Raw genomic sequence first — 21,348 nt, forward strand, 5'->3', positions numbered from 1 at the left:
TTAGTCCGAAAATTACGGTATGTCATGCAGGCCCTTCCCATCTGCAGCCTGACCAGTTTCTGAGCAGCTCCAATAATAGGGGCTGTGTGTGACAGAGATGGATGGGAGCCCAGTGGAACTCATAAAACCTGCAGCAAAGAGTGAGGCATGGAAGGAAGGAGGGCGGTAGGGAGGTGAAAGTCGACAGCAGGCGCTACGTCCTCTCTAAGCGGGCCGGAGCTAACATTAGAGGACTCATTGAGGCAGGCTAACTGCTGTCCACTCCATCATCAGTGTACTCCCGCTGCAGAATGGACTTCTTTCACAATAAATCCCCACCACTCCCCCTCTACCCACTGACCAATGTGCTGGACAGCTAGCTGCCCTTAGGCACCTCAGTAAGTGTTCAGAAGGAGAATAATTATTTTCTACAAGTGGACACTGAAGTTTGTTATCCACGTATTTGTTGTATGCTCAATGTTGCATGGAGCCGCATTGAGAGTGTTAGCAATCCCAAAACTACATGGTGGCGTTGTAATGTAGATGGATTCACTGAAGAATACAAGATTACAGTTCTCTAAATCAGGACAATGTGCACATTGTGTCATTAGAGTTCATCGGGGCTGCTCCATGAGGAGTTCTGATTTAAACCAATGATGTGCAACAGCATTTAATAAATAAATTAATCTAAAAAGTGTTTTAAAATATGTTGAACATTTATTTCAAACATCATTAAAGGCAAACAATGAGGACAAACAGGGTGAGAAGGTCCAGAAGGTGTCTTGTTTGATAAAGTCTGGGCCTTGGAAATAAATCTGCATCTCACACTTTTCCTGTTATTACATAGTTTTTAAATTCGTTTTGAACATAGTCAATATACATGACACATTAATTAAATTGACCAAGCACACAGGTTTCAAAGGGGTGCAAAAAATAAATGTGTTTTTAAAGGCTTTTTTATTAGTACGGACAAACTGTGGGTTACAACAGCAGCTTTCAGTTGCTGCAAACACCTTTGCACGAATCCCTAATCATGAACGTCTGTCAATGGGTCTTGTGATGGAAGAGGAACTATGACTAAATTGCTGCATTTAATAAGAGCGAATTAGATCATTATTGCACAATTTTACGCACTGAGCAGTCGTGTCTGCTCCAGCCATTGGCTGTAAGTAAACATTTGAACACACATCTCTTTCTGCTGACCAATAACCTCAGCCGGCTGCAAGGAGACTGATAAAAAGCTAAAGGATATGCACATTTAAACTTCCCACTACATGCGTGAGTGTTCCATGGTCCCAAGGGGGACAGATGTTCCTCTGTTGACCGCCTTACTGTCTGTGCGGCCATTGTGGCGGACGACCATCCAGCAGGCGCGCGTAGCTCGGACAATCACGTTGTTCGTGAGACAAAGGCTGAAGGATCCTATTGTTGAAGGCCTTTCTAATTATGGAAATCGTATTAATCTATTCAGCAGCCGTCCACAGAGAGCTTTTGTGTGAGCCTGGGATTTATCGAGGGAACGGCATGAGCTGCATCCTTTAGTTGGCATGTGTGATGAAGACACAGCTCCAAAAGCAGCCTTGTGGATGGCCTGGACTTCAAACTAGACCAGTGCGGCCTCAAGAACGTAACTACATTTACAACTTTATACATGTACAAATGTTACTGACACTAAGTTCAGTCTGTGCATTGTTTCACATATCCCTGTTAAGTCCAGTTTACTTACACCGTGTTCAGTTCCATCAGCTGCTGTATTAGACCTGAAGTGGATGCACTGGAAACACTGTGAGAGGCTCCACAAATAGGGTAAGCAACGAAACATTCAGGCTAGGCTAGTTGCTAGTCCACATGCCCCACAATACCATCACTCTTCCTGCGTAACCTGGGACTTGCATAAGACTTGAGGGTGAAGACTTGAGACTTGTGTGCGACTTTATCTCATTACTGCTATGAAGTTAACACACCATTACTGAGCAACAGACAGCACACCCAGGCAGTTTACTCAACGCTATTCAAATTTTATAAAACAGTTATCCAAATGTTGACACTGTTTCACACTCCCCTCTTTATGGTGCATGGGTGTACGGTAAAACCGTAGCTAATTTTAGATTTATTTTGAGCTTGCCCAACAGTTGACCATTGTGACATCATCCACAAATTACCGTTTTTTTCCCCATGTATAATGCGCAAAATTTAACTAATTTATTGTCCTAAAATCCGGGGTGCGCATTATACATGGGTACAATTTTATTTATTTATTTATTTTTTAATCCGGATATCATACGGAGGCCGCCATTACAGATGCGCTTTCTTCTCTGCTGTTCACTTCAAACACGCTCCATACGAACACAATGCTCTCGTATCAGACGCTTGCTCGATCACCTGCTCGTTTGCTGTCACAATGTAGCCTACACAAATCCGAAACATTTCTTCGCTATTGTTTGCTAGCGCATGCGCAGTGATACTGACCGGCAGAATAACATCCGGTTGTTCCCAAAGATGATCTTTTTTCTGAAATACTTTTACGTTTATGGACTTAAGTAGGAGTCAAAATTTGGGTGCGTATTATACATGGGTACAGGCTTTTTTCCAGCATCGACATGCCATTTTTAGGGTGCGTATTATACATGGGGGCGCATTATACATGGAAAAAAATGGTACTTCTCCCAGGGTGACATGTCAGGCGAATCACGCTCAATCAAATAAGACTTACCGTTTTTTTTCGTGTATAATGCGCAAAATTTAACTAATTTATTGTCCTAAAATCTGGGGTGCGCATTATACATGGGTACAAATTCTATTAATTTTTTTTTTTAATTTCTTTTTTTTTTGTTTTTTTTTAAGAAAATCATGGTACAACAAAACCAACAACAGGACTGACCGACAAAGTCGTGGAACAAAAAGACAGGGTGACATTACCAAAGACAGGAACAGAAACCAAACAGACATCATGCAATGATCCAACGGTGAGCGAGGGGCAGACAGGACTTAAATACAAAACACGTTACATTGATTGAGGTGACACAGGAAGGGAGGGGTGACGCGAACAGAAACTATGGCAACCTAGACACATAGCAAAACTGGGGACGAGACATGACAAATCTCTTGAAAATCACCTTTCTTCTTGTTTGTTGTCAATCGGGCATCGCATTCAGCCATCCTGCCCAACACACTTAGTCAGTAAAATTCATAATTGACGACACATCGTTTGATGCGATGGTGAAATCCTTGATGGTGTGTTATTGTCGAATATTGTTTGTTTTTTGATCTCCATCGCGGACCGGACGTCATACGGAGGCAGTATGACTGCGCATGCGCACTATGGATCCGATGCGCAGAACGGATGCGCAAGACACGTCAGCTATATAAAGAGCGAGAGTTGTTTTCTTCCTATTAGTTTCAATTCACAGTTTAATTAGCAGTTTCAATCAGCAAATAACAAAATGCGTATTACAGGTAATATTTTATTTCACAACACTTTGCCTTGTTCCTTTCGTCTCTGCTGTTCACTTCAAACACGCTCCATACGAACGCAATGCTCTCGTATCAGAGGCTTGCTCGATCACCTGCTCGTTTGCTGTCACAATGTACCCTACACAAATCCGAAACATTTGTTGCGGCTCCGAGTCACGACGAGGGGCAAGTTTTGGTTTCCAAGGGTGTTTTTATTTCTCTTCATCTCTCTCCCTCTCTCTCTCCCTCTCTCCCTCCCTCTCCCTCTCCCTCTCCCTCCCTCTCCCTCCCTCTCCCTCCCTCTCCCTCTCCCCCTCTCTCCCTCTCCCTCTCTCCCTCTCTCTCTCTCTACCTCCCTCTCTCTCTCTCCCTCTCTCCCCCTCCCTCTCTCCCTCTCTCCCCCTCCCTCTCTCCCTCTCCCTCTCCCTCCCCCCCCCCCTCTCCCTCCCCCCTCCCCCTCCCCCATGTCTACTCACAATCGATGTACTGCCCCTCGTTACCTGTCGCGTATATAAATCCTGCTTGCGTGTCGCCACCCTGTCGGATTGTTCTCATCTCGTCTGTCGTCGTCGTTCCTGTCTTTATCTTGTCTTTTTGTTCAGTTGGTCTTGTCCCTAGTAGAGCTTCTTATAGTCTGTCTTTGAGTTCTCCAATAAACCCTGGTCCAAGCTGCATTTGGTCGCCCTGCTCCATTCCGATTCCATGACATCTTGTGCTTAAAAAATACAATTTAAAGGCTGTACAAAACTGCTGAACAGCGAACCTATATTGTATACAAGAACCGCTTGGGCCGCTGGCGGCGTGATTGCAATGCCGTCCTTAGAGAAATTTGATCTTATGATCAAATGATCCTGGAGTGAATCAACAAAATAAATTGGGCCACATTTTCAACAAAAGATTTCATGGAATCCTAGTTTGACTCTACAGATTAATTATTACTCAAATTTTCCATTAGGGTGAGGAGAAGCTCAAATAAACTTTGTTAAATGTTTTCTTTTAATTTGTCACAGACTTATACTAAAGTGTCTATTTTCCATTGATAGGGAATAGACAATGTGAAAATTTGGTGTTATGTGTATTTGCTTTGCAATCACATTAAAGATTTTTTTTTCTTGTGGCGCAAACACACCAAACTTTTTTTTTTTTTTATTCAATTTTGATGTTTCCATGACTACAGAGGCTGAACCGTGTACATAATGGAGTTTGCAATCTTGCAACGGTCATGCCAACCTTTCATTGCAGCAGTCTGGATGGATTAACAATCTTTTAAAAAGACAAATGTTTTAAAAGTGTGGTTTCAATTTTTATTTGTAGTGACTTGTTTTATTTTTAAAGTGCATGTAAACAGACTGACTGACAGCCTTGGCTATCGTGGGAGAAACCCAAGTAGCTGTTTAAGAACTCATGTTTTCCTATAACAAGGTATTCCCGGTTGAGGTGAAACATTATCTTGGCAGGAAGCCCAGCAATGGAGGGCTCCGGTGCTGTTTCACTGATCCCAAGAGGTTCCCATCTCCTTCTACCTCTCATGGCGCTTTTGTTTTTCTTGCCCGGACACACAGGCAGCAAGCCTTCTGGGAGACTGCGCTATTAAACTGTTCTAATTGTTAACATGAGGGCCGTGGATCAATCCAATCAAGGACTCCTTTCAGGACTGAGCATCCCTTCAGCAACCCTCACCCCTCCCCCACCTATCATCAGTTGCAAGCAACCAACATTTCTAGTCCATCACCCACAGAAGCACACTCGTATGTGTGCATGCCTCTTTGCATTTTGTGAATGTTAGCTCTAATTGCCTGAAACAGATTTTATAATCCACAAATTTGGCTCAGTTAACAAAGATCTTAAACCTCATGTCCTATAAAACAAACACTATAAAAAGAGATCAAATGAATTATTCTGTAGGCAGTTCTTTCTTTCTTTCTTTCTTTCTTTCTGAAACCCCCCCACAAAAACAAAAACCTAATTTAAAAATGAATTGAGGTGAATTAGAGGTTGTAAAGTGTGATGTAATTCTTGATCCTTACTGTATTTTGATGACAGAATTTCTCTGACAAGTTATTAAAATTCCAGAGAACAGTTGCCATTTTCTCGTGGCCGCCTTGTGCATCATACTGTTTCAACGGTGCGTATGAGCCGAGACAGAAAGGCTACAAACTGACTTGGCAGGTAATAAAAGCTCCAAATCAATGTCTTCTCAGAGTCTCACAACAAGGCAAAATACACAGTGTACCGTATCGTTCTCTGGTTTGATAGCGTATCAATAAACAAGCATTAACTATTGATATTATGGCTGTGAGTCACTGGTGTAGCAGTTGTAGCCTGTCTTGGATGCAGGCAGCATAGGTACAGTTCCCGCTTAGTGAAGGTGTGAATGTAAGCGTGAACGGTTGTCTTTCTCCATTAGTGTCCTGGAAGTGACTGTTGATCAGTCCAAGTTGTAGTCGCTGTTCAGCCAAATCAGCTCAGTGGCCTAGTGGTAGAGTGTCCACCCTGAGACTGGAAGGTTGTGGGTTAAAACCCTGGCCGGGTCATACCAAAGACTATAAAAATGGGACCCATTGCCTCCCTGCTTGGCACTCAGCATTAAGGGTTGGAATTGGGAGGTTAGATCAACAAATGATTCCCGACCGCGGCGCCCCTGCTGCTCACTGCTCCCCTCTCCCCCAGGGGATGGATCAAAATCACACGGGGATGGGTTAAATGCAGAGGACAAATTTCACCACACCCAGATGTGTGTGTGACGATCATTGGGACTTTAACTTTTTTTAACTTTAAATCCAGCTGGGCTGGGCTCCAGCTCCCCACCATACTAAACGGGATAAGTGGTATTTATTCATTATGGCAGTGCAATGTTCAAATCCGCACACTTCATGTTATATTTGTGCTTAAAGATCATATACAGGTGCTATTGATGTGATAAAAAAATATTGACATTTTATCACCTGCAATCACCACACACTAATATAATGAAGTAAATTTTCATGTGGGGCTTAGTTTAGCCTTCAAATATGAAACATGAATATGAACAACCTTTTCAACAACAGACAATAGTGTATTAATATTTTTATTTATTTATGATAGGTATGGGCAATATAAATGATGGAGGGGGACTTCAATTTTTCATCAGCTCTATTGATTTGTTGATCAGTCACGATCAGCAGAGGGCAGCGTAAATCTCGGTGCAAGCTATGTCTGCACACTGATTGATCTGAATAGTGTAGAATAAGTGTAAAACGTTACAGTGGAACCCTGCTTTTCACAGGTGATAGGGACCATGCTGGCCAGTGAATGGTGAAAATCTGTGTATAATTGACATCCACTGAAATGCGTTTGATTTTTTTTAAATCCCCAAATTTAAAAAAAAAAAACACTGATGAAACGCCACTACATTTTTTTCACAAAAGAAAAACCTGAAGTTGGCCACCCGACCCAAACCTGAAAATAACACAATGAAAATCAGTAAAAAGGCAAATCTGCATTTGCCGAACAGTAAGTTTTCTGGTGGTTTACTGTAGTGGGGGCAGAATGTTAATGAGCCCCGCCCCAAAGAAAAACAAAACAGACTATGCCCCCCCCCCTATTTTGAGGTGGGGGTTAATTGAGGGACCAGTAAGCATGTGGGTGTGGCCTGCATGTGGCCCGCAGAATGCCATTTGGCCATCCGTGATTAAGAAGAAGGAAAAATGTCATGGTAAGCTGAGGAGCCGGTCAGCGAGCGTCATTGAAGCAGACTGGCATAGTATGGTTGTGGTTTTGGACAGACAGAAGGTCAAGCGAAACGGAGTCCAGAGCAGATCATGAAAACAGGCTTTCGCTAAACAGCGAATCAGGAAACAGGCATGGCGCTACACCGCAGATCAGGCAAGCGGGAATCAGGTGGCACAACAGAACAAGGTGGCAGGGAAACCACCGTGGATTGACGGGCTTGCGGGATTTAAATACACGCCCTAATCAGCTGTTAGCAAGGGCACAGGTGGCAGCGATTAGCACTGATTAGTGCGTGCAGCTTGGCATTGGATGGTTCTCTTGTGACTTTGTGAGTTTTAGTGAATCCCTCCCTTTTTTTTCTAAAAGTCAGTTTAACTTTAAAATGTTTAAAATTACAATAAAATGTTTGAAAATACAAAAACATGTTTAAAAATACAATCATAAAAATATTGACTCCACATCGTGGATTTTCACCTATCGCCGAGGGGGGTCTTGAAACCAATTATCAGCAATATACGAGGGATCACTGTATTGATGCATTTACCATATTTTTCATAAGGTGCTTCGGGTTAAAAGGCCCAGACTCAATTGCGGGGGCTTTTCTGTACTTAGTAATCCACACACAGGGTGCACCGCATTATTGGGTGCACTTTACGGTAAACAGAAAAAAAAAACATCACGGAAGAAAGACAGTGAGTTTTGTTGTATGAGTTTAGTTGTACTGTAACCATGTACTGTGTTCACATTATTGTTAATCTATATTTTTACATAACCGCCCTCATCTTCTGTATCCAAATTAAACAACTGGGAAGGTTCGCCATTAAACATGTCAAGATCGCACTCATCATTGTCGGAGTCAAAGTCCTTGTCATGTTGCTCTTCGGCTGTAATTCCAGCTTTCCAGAAAGCTTGAATTGTGCCTTATGAAAATGTCTCTTTGTCTATGCCATTTTAGAGCGTTTATTTTTCAATGGCGGCGGAGGGACGTATCATGTACAGCCCTCTGATTGATTTACCGTTCCGATCTACGTAAAAGGTAATGTCCACTGATTGGTTAGTCGGTTCACATGTTACGCCCACATGATACGTCCCTGTGTGGTGGCAGTGATGTGGTGGAGGGGTTTGCGTGTCCTTATGATCCTAGAAGCCAAGTTGTCTGGGGCTTTATGGGGGTCACCCATGGCAAAAGGGTCCTAGGTGAGGGGCCAGACAAAGCACGGCTCACAAAAACCCCTTATGAGGAATACTACAGTTGGATTTCGTTTTCCCTCGCCCGGACGCGGGTCACCAGGGCCCCTCTCTGGAGCCATTCCTGGAGTTGGAGCTCGAAGGCAAGCATCTGGTGGCCTTCGCCCATGGGGCCTTGCTGGGCACAGCCCAAAAAGTAAACGTGCGTCCCTCTTCCCACGGGTTCACGACCTGTGGGAGGGGCCAAAGGGGTCGGGTGCTAAGTGAGCTGGGCCTCTCTGGCAGGAAAGGAGCCCGAGCTGGTGTGCGAGGCAGAAAAGTATCGACTAGACATATAATTGGACTTGCCTCCACACACAGTTTGAGTTCTGGTACAACACCACTTGAAAGGGGCTGGACTCTCTTCCACTCTGGATTTGCCCACGGAGAGAGGCGTTGAGCAGGTGTGGGCGTACATATTGCCCGCCGGCTGGGCGCCTGCACATGGGGTTCACCCCAGTGAACGAGAGGGTAGCCTCCCTCCGCCTTCGGGTGGGGGGACGGATCCTGACTGTTGTTAGTGTATATGCACCAAACGGCAGCTCAGAATACCCATTCTTCTTGGGGTCCCTGGAGGAAGTGCTGGAGAGCGCTCCTTCTGGGGATTCCATTGTTCTCCTGGGTGACTTCAATGCTCACGTGGGCAATAACAGTGAGACCTGGAAGGGCTTGATTGGGAGGAACGCCCCCCCCCCCCAATCAGAATCCGAGCAGTGTTCCATAATGAACACCATGTTCAAGCAAAAGGGTGTCCATGTGTGCACTTGGCACCAGGACAGCCTAGGCCTCAGTTCAATGATCAACTTTGTAATCTTGTCATCGGATTTGCGGCTGCATGTTTTGGACACTCGGGTGAAGAGAGGGGCGGAGCTGTCAACTGATCACCACCTGGTGGTGGGTTGGCTCCGATGGTGGGGGAAGATGCCAGTCCAACCTTGCAGACCCAAACATACTGTGAGGGTTATGCTGGGAACGTCTGGCAGAATGCCCTGTCTAGAAGAGCTTCAACTGCCACCTTGAAAAAGCAGAGCTTTTCCCATGTCCCGGAGGAGGCAGGGGACATTGAGTCCTAGTGGACCATGTTCCGTGCCTCCATTGTTGAGGCAGCCGATGTCACGAATCAGAGTGGAAATGGAGCAGGGCGACCAAGTGCAGCTTGGACCAGGGTTTATTGGCGGACCTCAAAATACAGACTCGGTAACAAAACCTAACAACAAGACTGACCGGAAAAGACGTGAAACAAAAAGACAGGGTGACATTACTAATGACAGCAACAGTAACCAAAAAGACATCATGACATTAACAATGATCCGACAGGGAGTGACACACAGACAGGACATAAATACAAGACAGGTAACAAGAGGCAGGTGAGAATGATCACACCAATCATGGGCACACAGGAGGGGAGGGGCGAGCACACAGACACACGGACAGAAACTATGACAACCTACATATAAAACAACCAGGGAGCTGTGGCTGTAAGGTGGTTGGTGCCTGTCGTGGCGGCAACTCCCAAACTCACTGGTGGACACCGGCGGTAAGGGATGCCGTCATGCTGAAGAAGGAATCCTATCGGGCCGTTTTGGCCTGTGGGACTCCGGAGGCAGCTGACAGGTACCGGATGGCCAAGCGGAACGCGGCTTCGGCGGTTGCTGAGGCAAAAACTCGGGCGTGGGAGGAGTTTGGCGAGGCCATGGAGAATGACTTCCAGACGGCTTTGAGGAAATTCTGGTCCACCATCCGGCGTCTCAGAAAGGGGTGAACCGTTTCACCGTTAACACTGTTTACAGTGTAGACTGCTGCTGACCTCGACTCAGGAAATCGTGAGATGGTGAGAATACTTCAAAGACGTCCTAAATTCCACCGACACACCTTCCATTGTGGAAACAGAGCCTGGAGACTCTGAGGTGGACTCTCCAATCTCTGGGGTCGAAATCACCAACGTCGTTAAAAAACTCCCCGGAGGCAAGGCCCCGGGGGTGGATGGAATCCGCCCGGAGTTCTTAAAGGCCTTGGATGTTGTGGGGCTGTTCTGGCTGACATGCTTCTACAACAAAGCATGGACATCGGGGACGGTGCCTCCGGATTAGCAGACTGGGGTGGTAGGCCCCCTTTTTAAGAAGGGGGACCGGAGAGTGTGTTCCAACAACAGAGAAATCACACTCCTCAGCCTCCTTGGTAAGGTCTATTCAGGGGTGCTGGAGAGGAGGGTCCGTTGGAAGGTCGAATCTCGGATTCAGGAAGAGCAGTGTGGTTTTCGTCCTGGCCGTGGAACAGTGGACCTGGTCTATAACCTCGGTAGGATCCTCGAGGGTGCATGGGTGTTTGTGGACTTGGAGAAGGCGTTCGACCATGTCTCTTGGGAAGTTCTGTGGAGGGTGCTTGGGGAGTACGGGGTGCTAAACCAACTGATGAGGGCCGTTCGGTCCCTGTAGCATCGATTTCGGAGTTTGGTCCGCAATTCCGACAGTAAATCGGATTTGTTCCCAGTGAGGGTTGGACTCCGCCCTTTGTCTTGTGACCGATTATGTTCATAACTTTTATGGACAGAATTACTAGGCACAGCCGAGGTGTTGAGGGTGTCCAGTTTGGGGGCATTGCATCTCTGCCTTTTGCAGACGACGTGGTGCTTCTTCAAGCCGTGATCTCCAGCTCTCAGTGTAGCGGTTCGCAGCCGAGTGTGAAGCGGTCGGGATGAAGGTCAGCCCCTCCAAATCTCAGTCGGAAAAGGGTGGAATGCCCTCTCCGGATCGGGGATGAGATCCTTCCCCAAGTGGAGGAGTTTAAGTATCTTGGGGTCTTGTTTACGAGAAAGGACAGGATTGAGCGGAAGATCGACAGACGGCTAAGTGCAGCTTCGGCCGTGATGCAGACTCTGTACCGGTCCATCGTGGTGAAGAGAGAGCAGAGCCAAAAAGCAAAGCTCTGAATTTACCGGTCAATCTACGCTCCTACCCTCACCTATGGGTCGTGACCGAAAAAGAACAAGATCCCGGATAGAATCGGCCGAAATGAGTTTCCTCCGCATGGTGTCCGGGTTCTCCCTTAGAGATAGAGTTAGAAGCCCGGTCATCCCGGAGGGACTCGGAGTAGAGCCGCTGCTCCTCCACGTTGTGGAGAGCCAGATGGGGTGGCTCGGGCATCTCATCAGGATGGCTCCTGGACGCCTCCCCGGGGAGGTGTTCCGGGCATGTCCCACCGGCAGGAGACCCCGTGGACGAACCAGGACGCGCTGGAGAGACTGAAAAGGTAAAGACCCAATGATTGTCACACACACACCTGGTTGTGGTGAAATTTGTCTGCATTTAACCCATCCCCAAAGGGACCAGTGAGCAGCAGCGGTGCCGCGCCCGGGTATCATTTGGTGATCTAACCCCCCAATTCCAACGCTTAATGCTGAGTGCCAAGCAGGCAGGCAATGGGTCACATTTTTATAGTCTGTGGTATGACCCGGCCGGGGTTTGAACCCACAACCTTCCAGTCTCAGGGCAGACACTCTACCACTAGGCCACTGAGCTGTGTCTCTCAGCTGGCCTGGGAACACCTTGCGATCCCTCGGAATGAGCTGGACGAAGTGGCTGGGGAGAGGGAAGTCTAGGCGTCCATCCTAAAACCGCCGCTCCCGCAACCCGACCCCGGACAAGCGGAAGATGGATGGATGGATGGATGAAATTTGGTCCACACAAAAGGCGCACCTTATTAAAAGACACGCCTGCGGTTTTTGAGAAAATTAAAGGCTTTTAAGTGCACCTTATGGTGTGGAAAATATGAATTTGTACCTTTGAGGTAGAATTTTAATCAACCGTCTTCATACATACAAGCATCGGTTTCTTTATACATCTCCAACTTAAAATAAAGAGCTGAAGTTTGGGGTTCAGAGCGAGAAGCTGTTCTATACCAGAGTTAGTTATCTTGATTTGTTGGGGCTCTCAAGTCTTCTGTTCACAGGTTCACAGTGATTTATGACACTAATATCGAGGAGAACATTCTCACTCTGCTGGGGCCCTCATAATGCCGCTCACTACCCGGCCCGTCATAAAAAGATCAATCTGAGAGGCCGGCTGCATTTCATCGCATGGCAGGTGGAGATGCTGGGAAATTGTCTCGGGGAGTTCGCTCTGTTGGAGAAACATGTTTTATTAGCTTTGTTTACACGCAAAATAGATAATGACTTCCTTCCATATGTTGTGTGACTGTATGTACTTTGTGTGAATGTATGTATAATTCCAGCCCAATGCAAGCTTGATAGCTTGTGGAATCATGTGACCTGCCAAAAGGATCGTCACCTAAAATCCGAGTTCCTGACTTCAAGATGGGGTAAGTGTGGATTCCAGAGAACGTATATCACAAATTACTAACTAGCCGTGTATAATTGCCAACGCGTTGGCCTATGATCATAAATACACACGTCGGTCTTACAGGCCGCCAACAATCAAAAGAAACACATTTGCGCACAGTCGCGCATCTGCTCATGCTGTCACGCTCTTTAGGAGATGCTTTCACGATATGAGAGTGCAGGAGCTTTCACACGTGTGCTCCAATGCCCCTAGGCCAGGGGTCACCAACACGGTGCCCGCGGGCACCCGGTCGCCCGTGAGGACCGCATGAGTCGCCCGCTGGACTGTCCTAAAATAAGCCCAAATAGCGGCACTTGTCAGTGAGCTGCATCTATTTATTTTACAGTCAAACCTCGGTTTTCGAACGTCCTGCTTTCTCGAACAAATCAGAATTCGAACGAAAAATTCGAGATTTTTTTGCTTTGGTTGTCAAACAAAATCCAGAGGTTGAACCTCGTGAGATGATCCAGGAGGACCCGAGAAAACGCGACCGCGCGGCCCGGATGCCGACTGACTCCGTTGTTATTGTATTTTCATTACTTTGAGGATTGTATTAACCCCTAATCATGCCTCCAAAGAAAGCAAGTGGGAGTAAAGCCATCCTAAAACACAAAGACGCTCTTAAAGCAATGCGACAGTGAGCGCCCGGCCCGCGCGCTGCGGTTGCGTGATCGGACCAAATTAAGCTCCCTGCGCACTGAGGTCCACTTAATTTTTGGAAAGTACATCAGGACTTTAATAATATTTTCTAAATTTTAGTGACGGCTCTGTCACAATAATGCGACCAGCAGTTGCGCGGTGGGCGACACACTACGGTTGCGCGTTCGGCGGTGCGCTGCAGTTGCGCGATCGGACAAATATGCGCAAATGAAAAAATGCTTAAAAAAGGCGGGTTTTTTTGTCTTGAAACGGATTAAAAAAAAATCCATTATTTGTAATGGGGAAAATTGATTTGGAATTCGACCAATTCGCTTCTCGAACCGCCTTCTGGAACGGATTATGGTCAAAAACCAAGGTTTGACTGTATTTTTGCTATTCTTGTTAAAATCACACTTACATGTGAACTGGAAATGACAATAATAACACATAGTGAAAGCCAAATTGAGCAAATTGGCTATTTCAGAAGTGTGTGTCAAACTGGTTGCCCTTTGCCTTAATCAGTACCCAGGAAGTAGCTCTCGGTTTAAGAAAGGTTGGTGACCCCTGCCCGAGGCCATGTTAAAAAAAAAGAGTTGTTTTTTAAGACAAGTATATTAAAATAAAACACATTTTTATCACAAATGCAAGACCTAATGGAATTATCAATAAAAAGTACTTTGAGTAATCACATACACAAACATAAGTAATCGCAGGATCTAAAACACTGATTCTTAACCTGCGTTAGATCGAACCACGTGGGTTTGCTGAGTCAGGCTCTGGGTTCAGCGGAGGTCAAGACATGCGCATACACTTTATGTGTATGTCTGTGTATGTACTAGGATTTGTAAGAACTCATCAGAAAAACAACAGACTCAGCTTTTGTGTCTCAGCAAATAATAAAAGCTTTGTTACAATGTAACTTTACAAGCAATCTTTTTCCAGGATGCTAGATAAAAATATATGAACAAAAAGAAAATGGAACAAAGTATGTATACACAGTAATTCCTCATTTTTTGCTAGGGTTACGTTCCGAAAAAATCCATGATAGGCAAAATCCGTGAAGAAGAAACCTTTATCTTTTTCTTTATACCATTATTATATATGTGTCACGTCTCGTCCCCAGCCGTGTTACTATGTGTCTCTGTTGTCTTGGTTTCTGTCTGCTCGCCCCTCCCCTCCTGTGTGCCCATGATTAGTTTGATTATTCTCACCTGCCTCTTGTTACCTGTCCTGTCTGCCCCTCACGCCCTGTCGGATCATTGTGTGTTGTTGTCGTCTTGATGTTGTTTGGTTCCTGTTGTCTTAATGTCTTCACGTCCTTTGTTTCGCGTCCCTGTCGGTTAGTCATTTTGTTATTTCGTTAAGTCATGTCAGTTTGCCGAGTCTATTCTGTTTTTTTTTGCTGAATAAACCCTGGTCCAAGCTGCAGTTGGTCGCCCTGCTCCAATTCGATCCGTGACAATATGTATAACATAGAAACCAAAGAACAAAACCTAATTTCAAGCCCAAACATTTGTTTAACATAGAGAATTAAACACTTTCTTCCAAAGAACTGTAGTAAAATGCACTGCCCTCCACAGTAAAATAGTAATTTTTATCATCAATATGAAGTACATACTATGGAAGGACAAATTGTGACACGTATTTCCCTACACCCCTGACTGTGCCGCTACGGTCTGACGCCGTAGTGAGATATTGGCTCTGTAGAGTCTTTTTCTTCTGAAGCCATAACACATGTGTCAAACTCAAGGCCCGGGTGCCAGTTTTGGCCCACCACATCATTTCATGTGGCCCGCAAAGACAAATTGTGCATCAAATTTGTGTGTCATTAGTAGAATTGCAAATTGTCTTCACTTTAATAATCTGTTTTTTTTTAAATATTTGACCAGTTTTTACTCATCTCAGTACTCATACCCAGCTCAGTGGCCTAGTGGTAGAGTGTCCGCCCTGAGACTGGAAGGTTGTGGGTTTAAACTCCGGCCGGGTCATACCAAAGACTATAATAATGGGACCCATTGCCTCTCTGCTTGGCACTCAGCATTAAGGGTTGGAAATGGGGGGTTAGATCACCAAATGATTCCCGACCGCGGCACCGCTGCTGCTCACTGCTCCCCTCTCCCCCAGGGGATGGATCAAAATCACACGGGGATGGGTTAAATGCAGAGGACAAATTTCACCACACCCAGATGTGTGTGGATACATATATGTATGTATATATATATATATATTTTTATATATATATATATATATATATATATACGTATATATATAGGGTATATATATCCATGGAGCCAATACCAGCTTAATTTGTGCAATAGGCAGGGTACACTCTTTTCAGACCCAGTCAATTCTTTTCAAGGATTTCTAAGGAAAATACTTTGTTGAAAATACATAAAAACAATATTTTTGTATTATTTTTTCAATTTTTATTTTCTGTATTCATTTTAGTTTTGACAAAGGTGGATTTAAACATTAAAGGTTTTAAGGAATTGACAATTTAAATTCAAGGAAAATGTGAAGTAATGATTCAGAGAAGGGTGCACTTATGGTACTAAACCAAATGAGGATTGCTACTCAAGTGGGATATTAAAATGCAATAAGACTTCAAACGTCGGGAAATATGAAATCAATAAGGAGTTGTTTTTGAATAATCTCTAGTTCAAATCAGTGTCTAATGAAAAGTTTTGTTGTTGTGCAAAGTATTTGGCTGCAGTCAAACTGCTTGATGGCATTAGCTAAACATTGATTAATTGACAAACCATTTTAGAAATGCTAATGGGGGGTGCAGCAAAAGAAAAGAAAAGTAAATTCCCATCTGCAAGTGTACTCGATTTACAGCCTCTTTTAGCTCTCTTTCCAAAACGGGAAAGCTCGCAGAATAATTGCTGGATGCGTCATTTCATGCTTGTAATTTTAGAAACAACAGCCCTTCCCCCACGCCTGCTAACATAGGTCCACAAATGGCAGAAGCCTGTCTGCTGCTTCCTCCTCTTCAAGGAAAACAGGGTTCTTATTTTGTATGACTGCAGACAGGCTTTGGCTCATTGTGTCCGCTAATATATCAAAGAGCAGCTGTCCTCAAGCCCTGTGATGACCAATCACTCCTTCCATCTGTCCAAATCACCCAATCTCCTGCCCAGTGAACTTGTTCTATGTTAAGCTCGGTTCACCCGGCAAGATTTTAAAATCGTCGAACAACTTCCAAACTCAGAAAGGCGAGAAAAAATATACACGTATAACAGTTTTGAACGTACCATTTGTGGTGTGCAGCCACACTGCAAAAGCAGCACATCACACACAAACCGATTTCATTTAGGAATATTATGGGGCCCATGGTGGTATTGTGGGACAATGTTGGGTCGACACTCATACTCCCCCGCCTATCTACTTTCTTTTTTATTACTTTGTGACCATATGTCTGCACATCTTATATGCAGGTATTACTGTATTTTATCAGTGGTTAATATCTGGGGATTTGAATAAGGCACCTAGGAGAGCTGCAGGGTCTTCTAAACCCAGAAATCAGTAGGCTGTGCGCAGTTAGTTTTGTCATGTCTGGTTGTAACTGTCGCTGTTGTGCTGTGTTTTGCAAAATACAATTTGATTTGCATCCGTGCGCGCGACAATATTCCCACATTGGATGGGAAATCTCGCCATGACTCTTTTGATTTTGGATTCTCCACCGCGCTTCTTCGCTGCCTCGTCACCTTACTTTCTGATTGGCTGCACATCACTGTCAACCAACTGCACACTCGTTTGTCCTCGGTGCAAACCACACACCAAAGTTAGGGCAAAATAATCCAATGTGTTGAATATCCTTGATTTAAGGTCAGACATCCTTCCGTGTCCTAAATCGGTCTGAACACACCACACCGAGCTTGAAGCTCCTGTATGATCCCATTTATAAGTGCTACACCAAAGCCATTTACTATTGAGAGAAACCAACCAAAACATGGGGAGCTTGTGTTCCCCTGGGGTGCATTACGATCACAGCAAAACTATTTCTCAAGTATAGTCATTTACTAATTAGCTGCATCGGTGTGAACTCTGTGAATATTGCTGTCTCAGGAATACAGTGAAATGTTGCCATCCAAATGAGCCCTCTTAATTGGGTCCTTAACAGTAGCAGGGTTCTCCTTAATGAGCTGATGAACCCTTGGAGAGAGGGTACAGAGGGCCACTGGACTCACAGGGTTAGTACCTAACCTCTTTTTTTTTGTGGGCGAACACACACACAGACTAGAGGCTAATTAGAGCCCATTCACACCCCACACTAATGTGTTTGCTCAAGGGCCTCAGTGGCCCCGCCATCAAACCACTTGTGCCACTCTGCCCCACAATAGTGATGGGCGCCGGCGTGATCCTCTAGCGTGAGATCTGCTGCTTCTTTCTTCAATGCAAACCACTTCCTTCAGAAGAAAACACTTGCAGCAAACATAAAAACAAAGGAACGAGTGAGAATGTAGTGGGGTCAGACAGAGGAGACTTATAAAAACTGTCAAAACTGTATAACAACTCAGTTTGTCTTGTGCACACTCTTAAAAGTAAAGGTATTGCTACACAAGCAGGGGCCCCGAGAAACAAGAGTTAGGGCACTCACAGGTTGGTGGCCTGGGACTGATTTAAGAGTTTGTTTGAAGTACAGATTACAGATTGTTTGCACCAAATCCCTCCAGGAGTATCCATGGCCCCTGGAATCTCTCTCAGGTTTCCTCTTAGGTCCTGCTGAAGCCTGCTCTCTACAGCTTGAAGTCCAGCAAGACCACGATCGCACATAAGAAAAGCAACTGAGTCACCCCCAGTGCTTGAGCAAATATTTTACCTTGAATTCAAGGTATACAGAGTGAATAAATGGGAAAGGGCAATACTATTCCCAAATAGGGAATTCAGTCGGTGAGACGAGACTCTTCACAAAAATTGAGATGTCAGTTATGAGGTCAGCACTGACAAGAGAAAAGTGAGCAGCATATGTGTGTAGTGCAAAGTCCTTAGAAGCAAAAGAATGCCAAAATGTTTGAGGTACTAAACCACAGGTGTCAAACTCAAGGCCTGGGGGCCAGACACAGCCCACCACATCATTTTATGTGGCCTGCGAAGACAAATTGTGCATCAAATTCGTGTGCCATTTCTAGAATTGCAAATTGTCTTCACTTTTGATAATATATATTTTTTAAATATTTGACCAGTTTTTACTCGAATGATTTGAAAATGAGTTATTTGTCAGTTTGTTTTGTAGCTTTTACTGTATATAATACAGTGCTTCTCAATTATTTTCTGTTACGCCCCCCCCTAGCAAGAAGAAATCTATTCGCGCCCCCCCTCCCCACCGTGACTATCCTAACTTGTCTTGTAAGTCGTAAAATGTTGCACTGTCGCAAACGTGACAGAAGTAACAATGAGAGCGCCACTGCCCCCTGCTGTAGTAAACGCGCAATTACACTTTATTCTAGTACTGCCAAAAAAAAAGCCTGTTCCCCAGGGTCACACGCGCCCCCCCAGGAATAGCACCGCGCCTCCCAAGGGGAGCGCGCCCCACTATTTGAGAAGCACTGATATAATATGAGGTGCTGATACATTTATTTGGGTTGACAGTCATAATAGCTCTCCAAAAGAAGCTATGACTACATTGCGCCCCGCGAAAAAAACAAGTTTGACACCCCTGTACCAAACCATCAACCTCCTTTTCCTCTACATGCAGCAAAATTAAATAAATGTCTTGTCGCATCTGGCCACAAGTGACACAAGAGGCTCCATGCTGGCTTGTATTTGGAGTTGCAGAGTTTCGGTTTGGGCTCAAAGTCCAACTGATTCCTGTCTCGGCTGGTTGGTTGTTGTGACACGTGCACAAGTGGTGAGAGAGAAAGAAACGGTGCAAAGTACTCACTATAGGGGACAATGGGACTCAGCATTCTGTGGAGCTGGTCTTAGTGAAGAGGAATGCGGTTGTGTGAATGCCTGCCAGCGTTAGCCTCTGTTGGCTTGAAGTCCATCACTGGCATGCACTTGCACGGATGGTGCGATAGCCCTGCGAGGGGGGGGAAAGGCAGAGTTGACGATGTTTGGACCCACATGACGATTAACACGAAAACTCAACACCCGGCTGGTGTGAGACAGAGTTACAGAGCAATGACAAAGTCCTGTCAGTAGAGCAAAAACAAAGCACAAATGGACGCACACAAGGGGACTCATTATAGTCAAGCATTAAGCTGATTGTGAAGCTGCATGGACCCTCAAAAGAAGGCTTTTTAAAATCTGCCTCACAAAAAACAGACTCTCACATACCACTGCTCTGTGCACTAGGCCAATAAAGACCACATTCTTTGCACTCCCAACAATTTGGCCTCTGCTGCAATGCAAAATACTCATCATATATTCAGAATCTAAGTGGTAATGTCTCAACTGAAGAACATGTTAGTGAGATTCTTTAATGAGTTAAAACTGAATTCTGTAAATTTGCAATTTTAGTCATTTTTTGCTATTGTTTTCCCATAATGTAAAGACATTACTGCAAATCTACTCAATAAATAGACTGCACAATAGAATTTATTTCCATTTTCCAGGCCTGATCATTTTGATGCTATATACAGAAGACCCAGAATAATATACCAAAACTTTATTCCACATGAATTCTTCCAGTAACATTGTCCTTCTCGATATGAATTTTTAATTCATGGCAATATGGATCATTCGTTTAGGCTTATACATGACCACCCTACAAATAGATACTAACAATACATGCAAAAAGGCAGTTGCCCGTGTACATTCTCACTCGTGTCATTCAGGGGAACGTGAAATGATGCAATGAGCACAGCTATTTGACAGTCCAGTGTTTACTAGTCAACCAACAATAATAAACTACAGCTTCCAATTCAAAGCAAACATGGTAACATTGCCTGTGCACACAAGAAGTTTGTAAGCGCCTAACTCCTTGGTTCCTTCTGCTTTCTTTCCATCTTCCCTTCTTTTCTCCCTTTCCTCCTGCCTTCCATCTTTTTTCCTTCCTTCCACCCCTCCTTCCTTCTCTTATTCCTTCCTCAAGCAGCTAGCCTGTGTGACTTCTAAAGTCATGGCAGCAAATCATTACAGAAAGTAAGAGGGAGGCGTGCAGTTTTACCTCTTCATGCCAGCATATCCTCCATCCCATCTGATAGCAGCGCTTGGATAATCCGGAGAGCAGACTGGACCAGGCAACTGTTTGTGTGTGTGATCTGCTTTGCTTTTTTTCCTCACATATGGGACACAACAGTCTCTCTCTCTCTCTCTCTCTCTCTCTCTCTCTCTCTCTCTCTCTCCCCCCCCCCCCCCCCCCCCTGTGTTAGCTTGTGACAAGAGAGTGAGCACTCCCCTCCCCCATGGATCGCTCTTGCGCTCTCGCTCTCTGACAGAAAGACACAGGGGGAGGGCAAAAAGGTGGATGGGTGGTTTGATGTGCGAGATTGGTCAATCTCCACTGTGGCATGCTGTAGCGAAGAAAACGAAGAAGAGCATCTGGTTTCAAGGCAAATGGGCAGGATGAGCTGCTATAATTGGAAAGAAGTATGTTGAATAAAAAACAAAGAAATGTTTGCATGTCGAAGACAATGCCTATACAATTTAGTGCCTATACCTGCGTTTATATTTTCAGGTTACCTATTTCACAATGTTTGCATCTACTGCACAAGTGAAATACCTGAGTGTCAATGTCCACATCAGTAAATAAGAATGGATGAATCATAAGTACCAACTAGGTACTGTAACGATCGGACAGATATTTGGAAAACAGCAATGTAGCGGGTGTGTTTATATGCGTTTGTGTGTGTGCGTGCATGCGTGAATATGCGTGCACATGTCAATCTGTATGTATATGTTGTTGTGTAGTATATATATACTGTATAATTATTCAAAACAAAAATCAAACAACAACAAATCTGGTTTCAATTTTATTTCGCAACTTCATTGGAATTTGAGGTTGTAAATGTATGCGCTCCTGAGTTCATATTTATAGTCACTTCATGGTGTTTGA

At 44.7% G+C, this 21,348-nt stretch overlaps 1 protein-coding gene across 2 annotated transcripts in view; it reads right to left on the minus strand.

Moving 5' to 3' along the window:
• fignl2 (fidgetin like 2) overlaps positions 1-20,596 on the minus strand; it is a 51,985-nt gene extending 31,389 nt beyond the window's left edge. For both annotated transcript variants that reach the window (XM_061272708.1, XM_061272709.1), the window contains exons 1-2: positions 20,461-20,596; positions 19,231-19,371 (exon numbers count right to left, since the gene is read on the minus strand). In XM_061272708.1, coding sequence (XP_061128692.1) covers positions 19,231-19,255 — 25 coding nt within the window. In that variant the 5' untranslated portion in view covers positions 19,256-19,371; positions 20,461-20,596. The remainder of the gene's footprint in view (positions 1-19,230; positions 19,372-20,460) is intronic.
• Between the last annotated feature and the right edge of the window lie 752 nt (positions 20,597-21,348).

This window comes from Syngnathus typhle, linkage group LG2, assembly GCF_033458585.1.
Source record: "Syngnathus typhle isolate RoL2023-S1 ecotype Sweden linkage group LG2, RoL_Styp_1.0, whole genome shotgun sequence".
Classification (NCBI taxonomy): Eukaryota; Metazoa; Chordata; class Actinopteri; order Syngnathiformes; family Syngnathidae; genus Syngnathus; species Syngnathus typhle.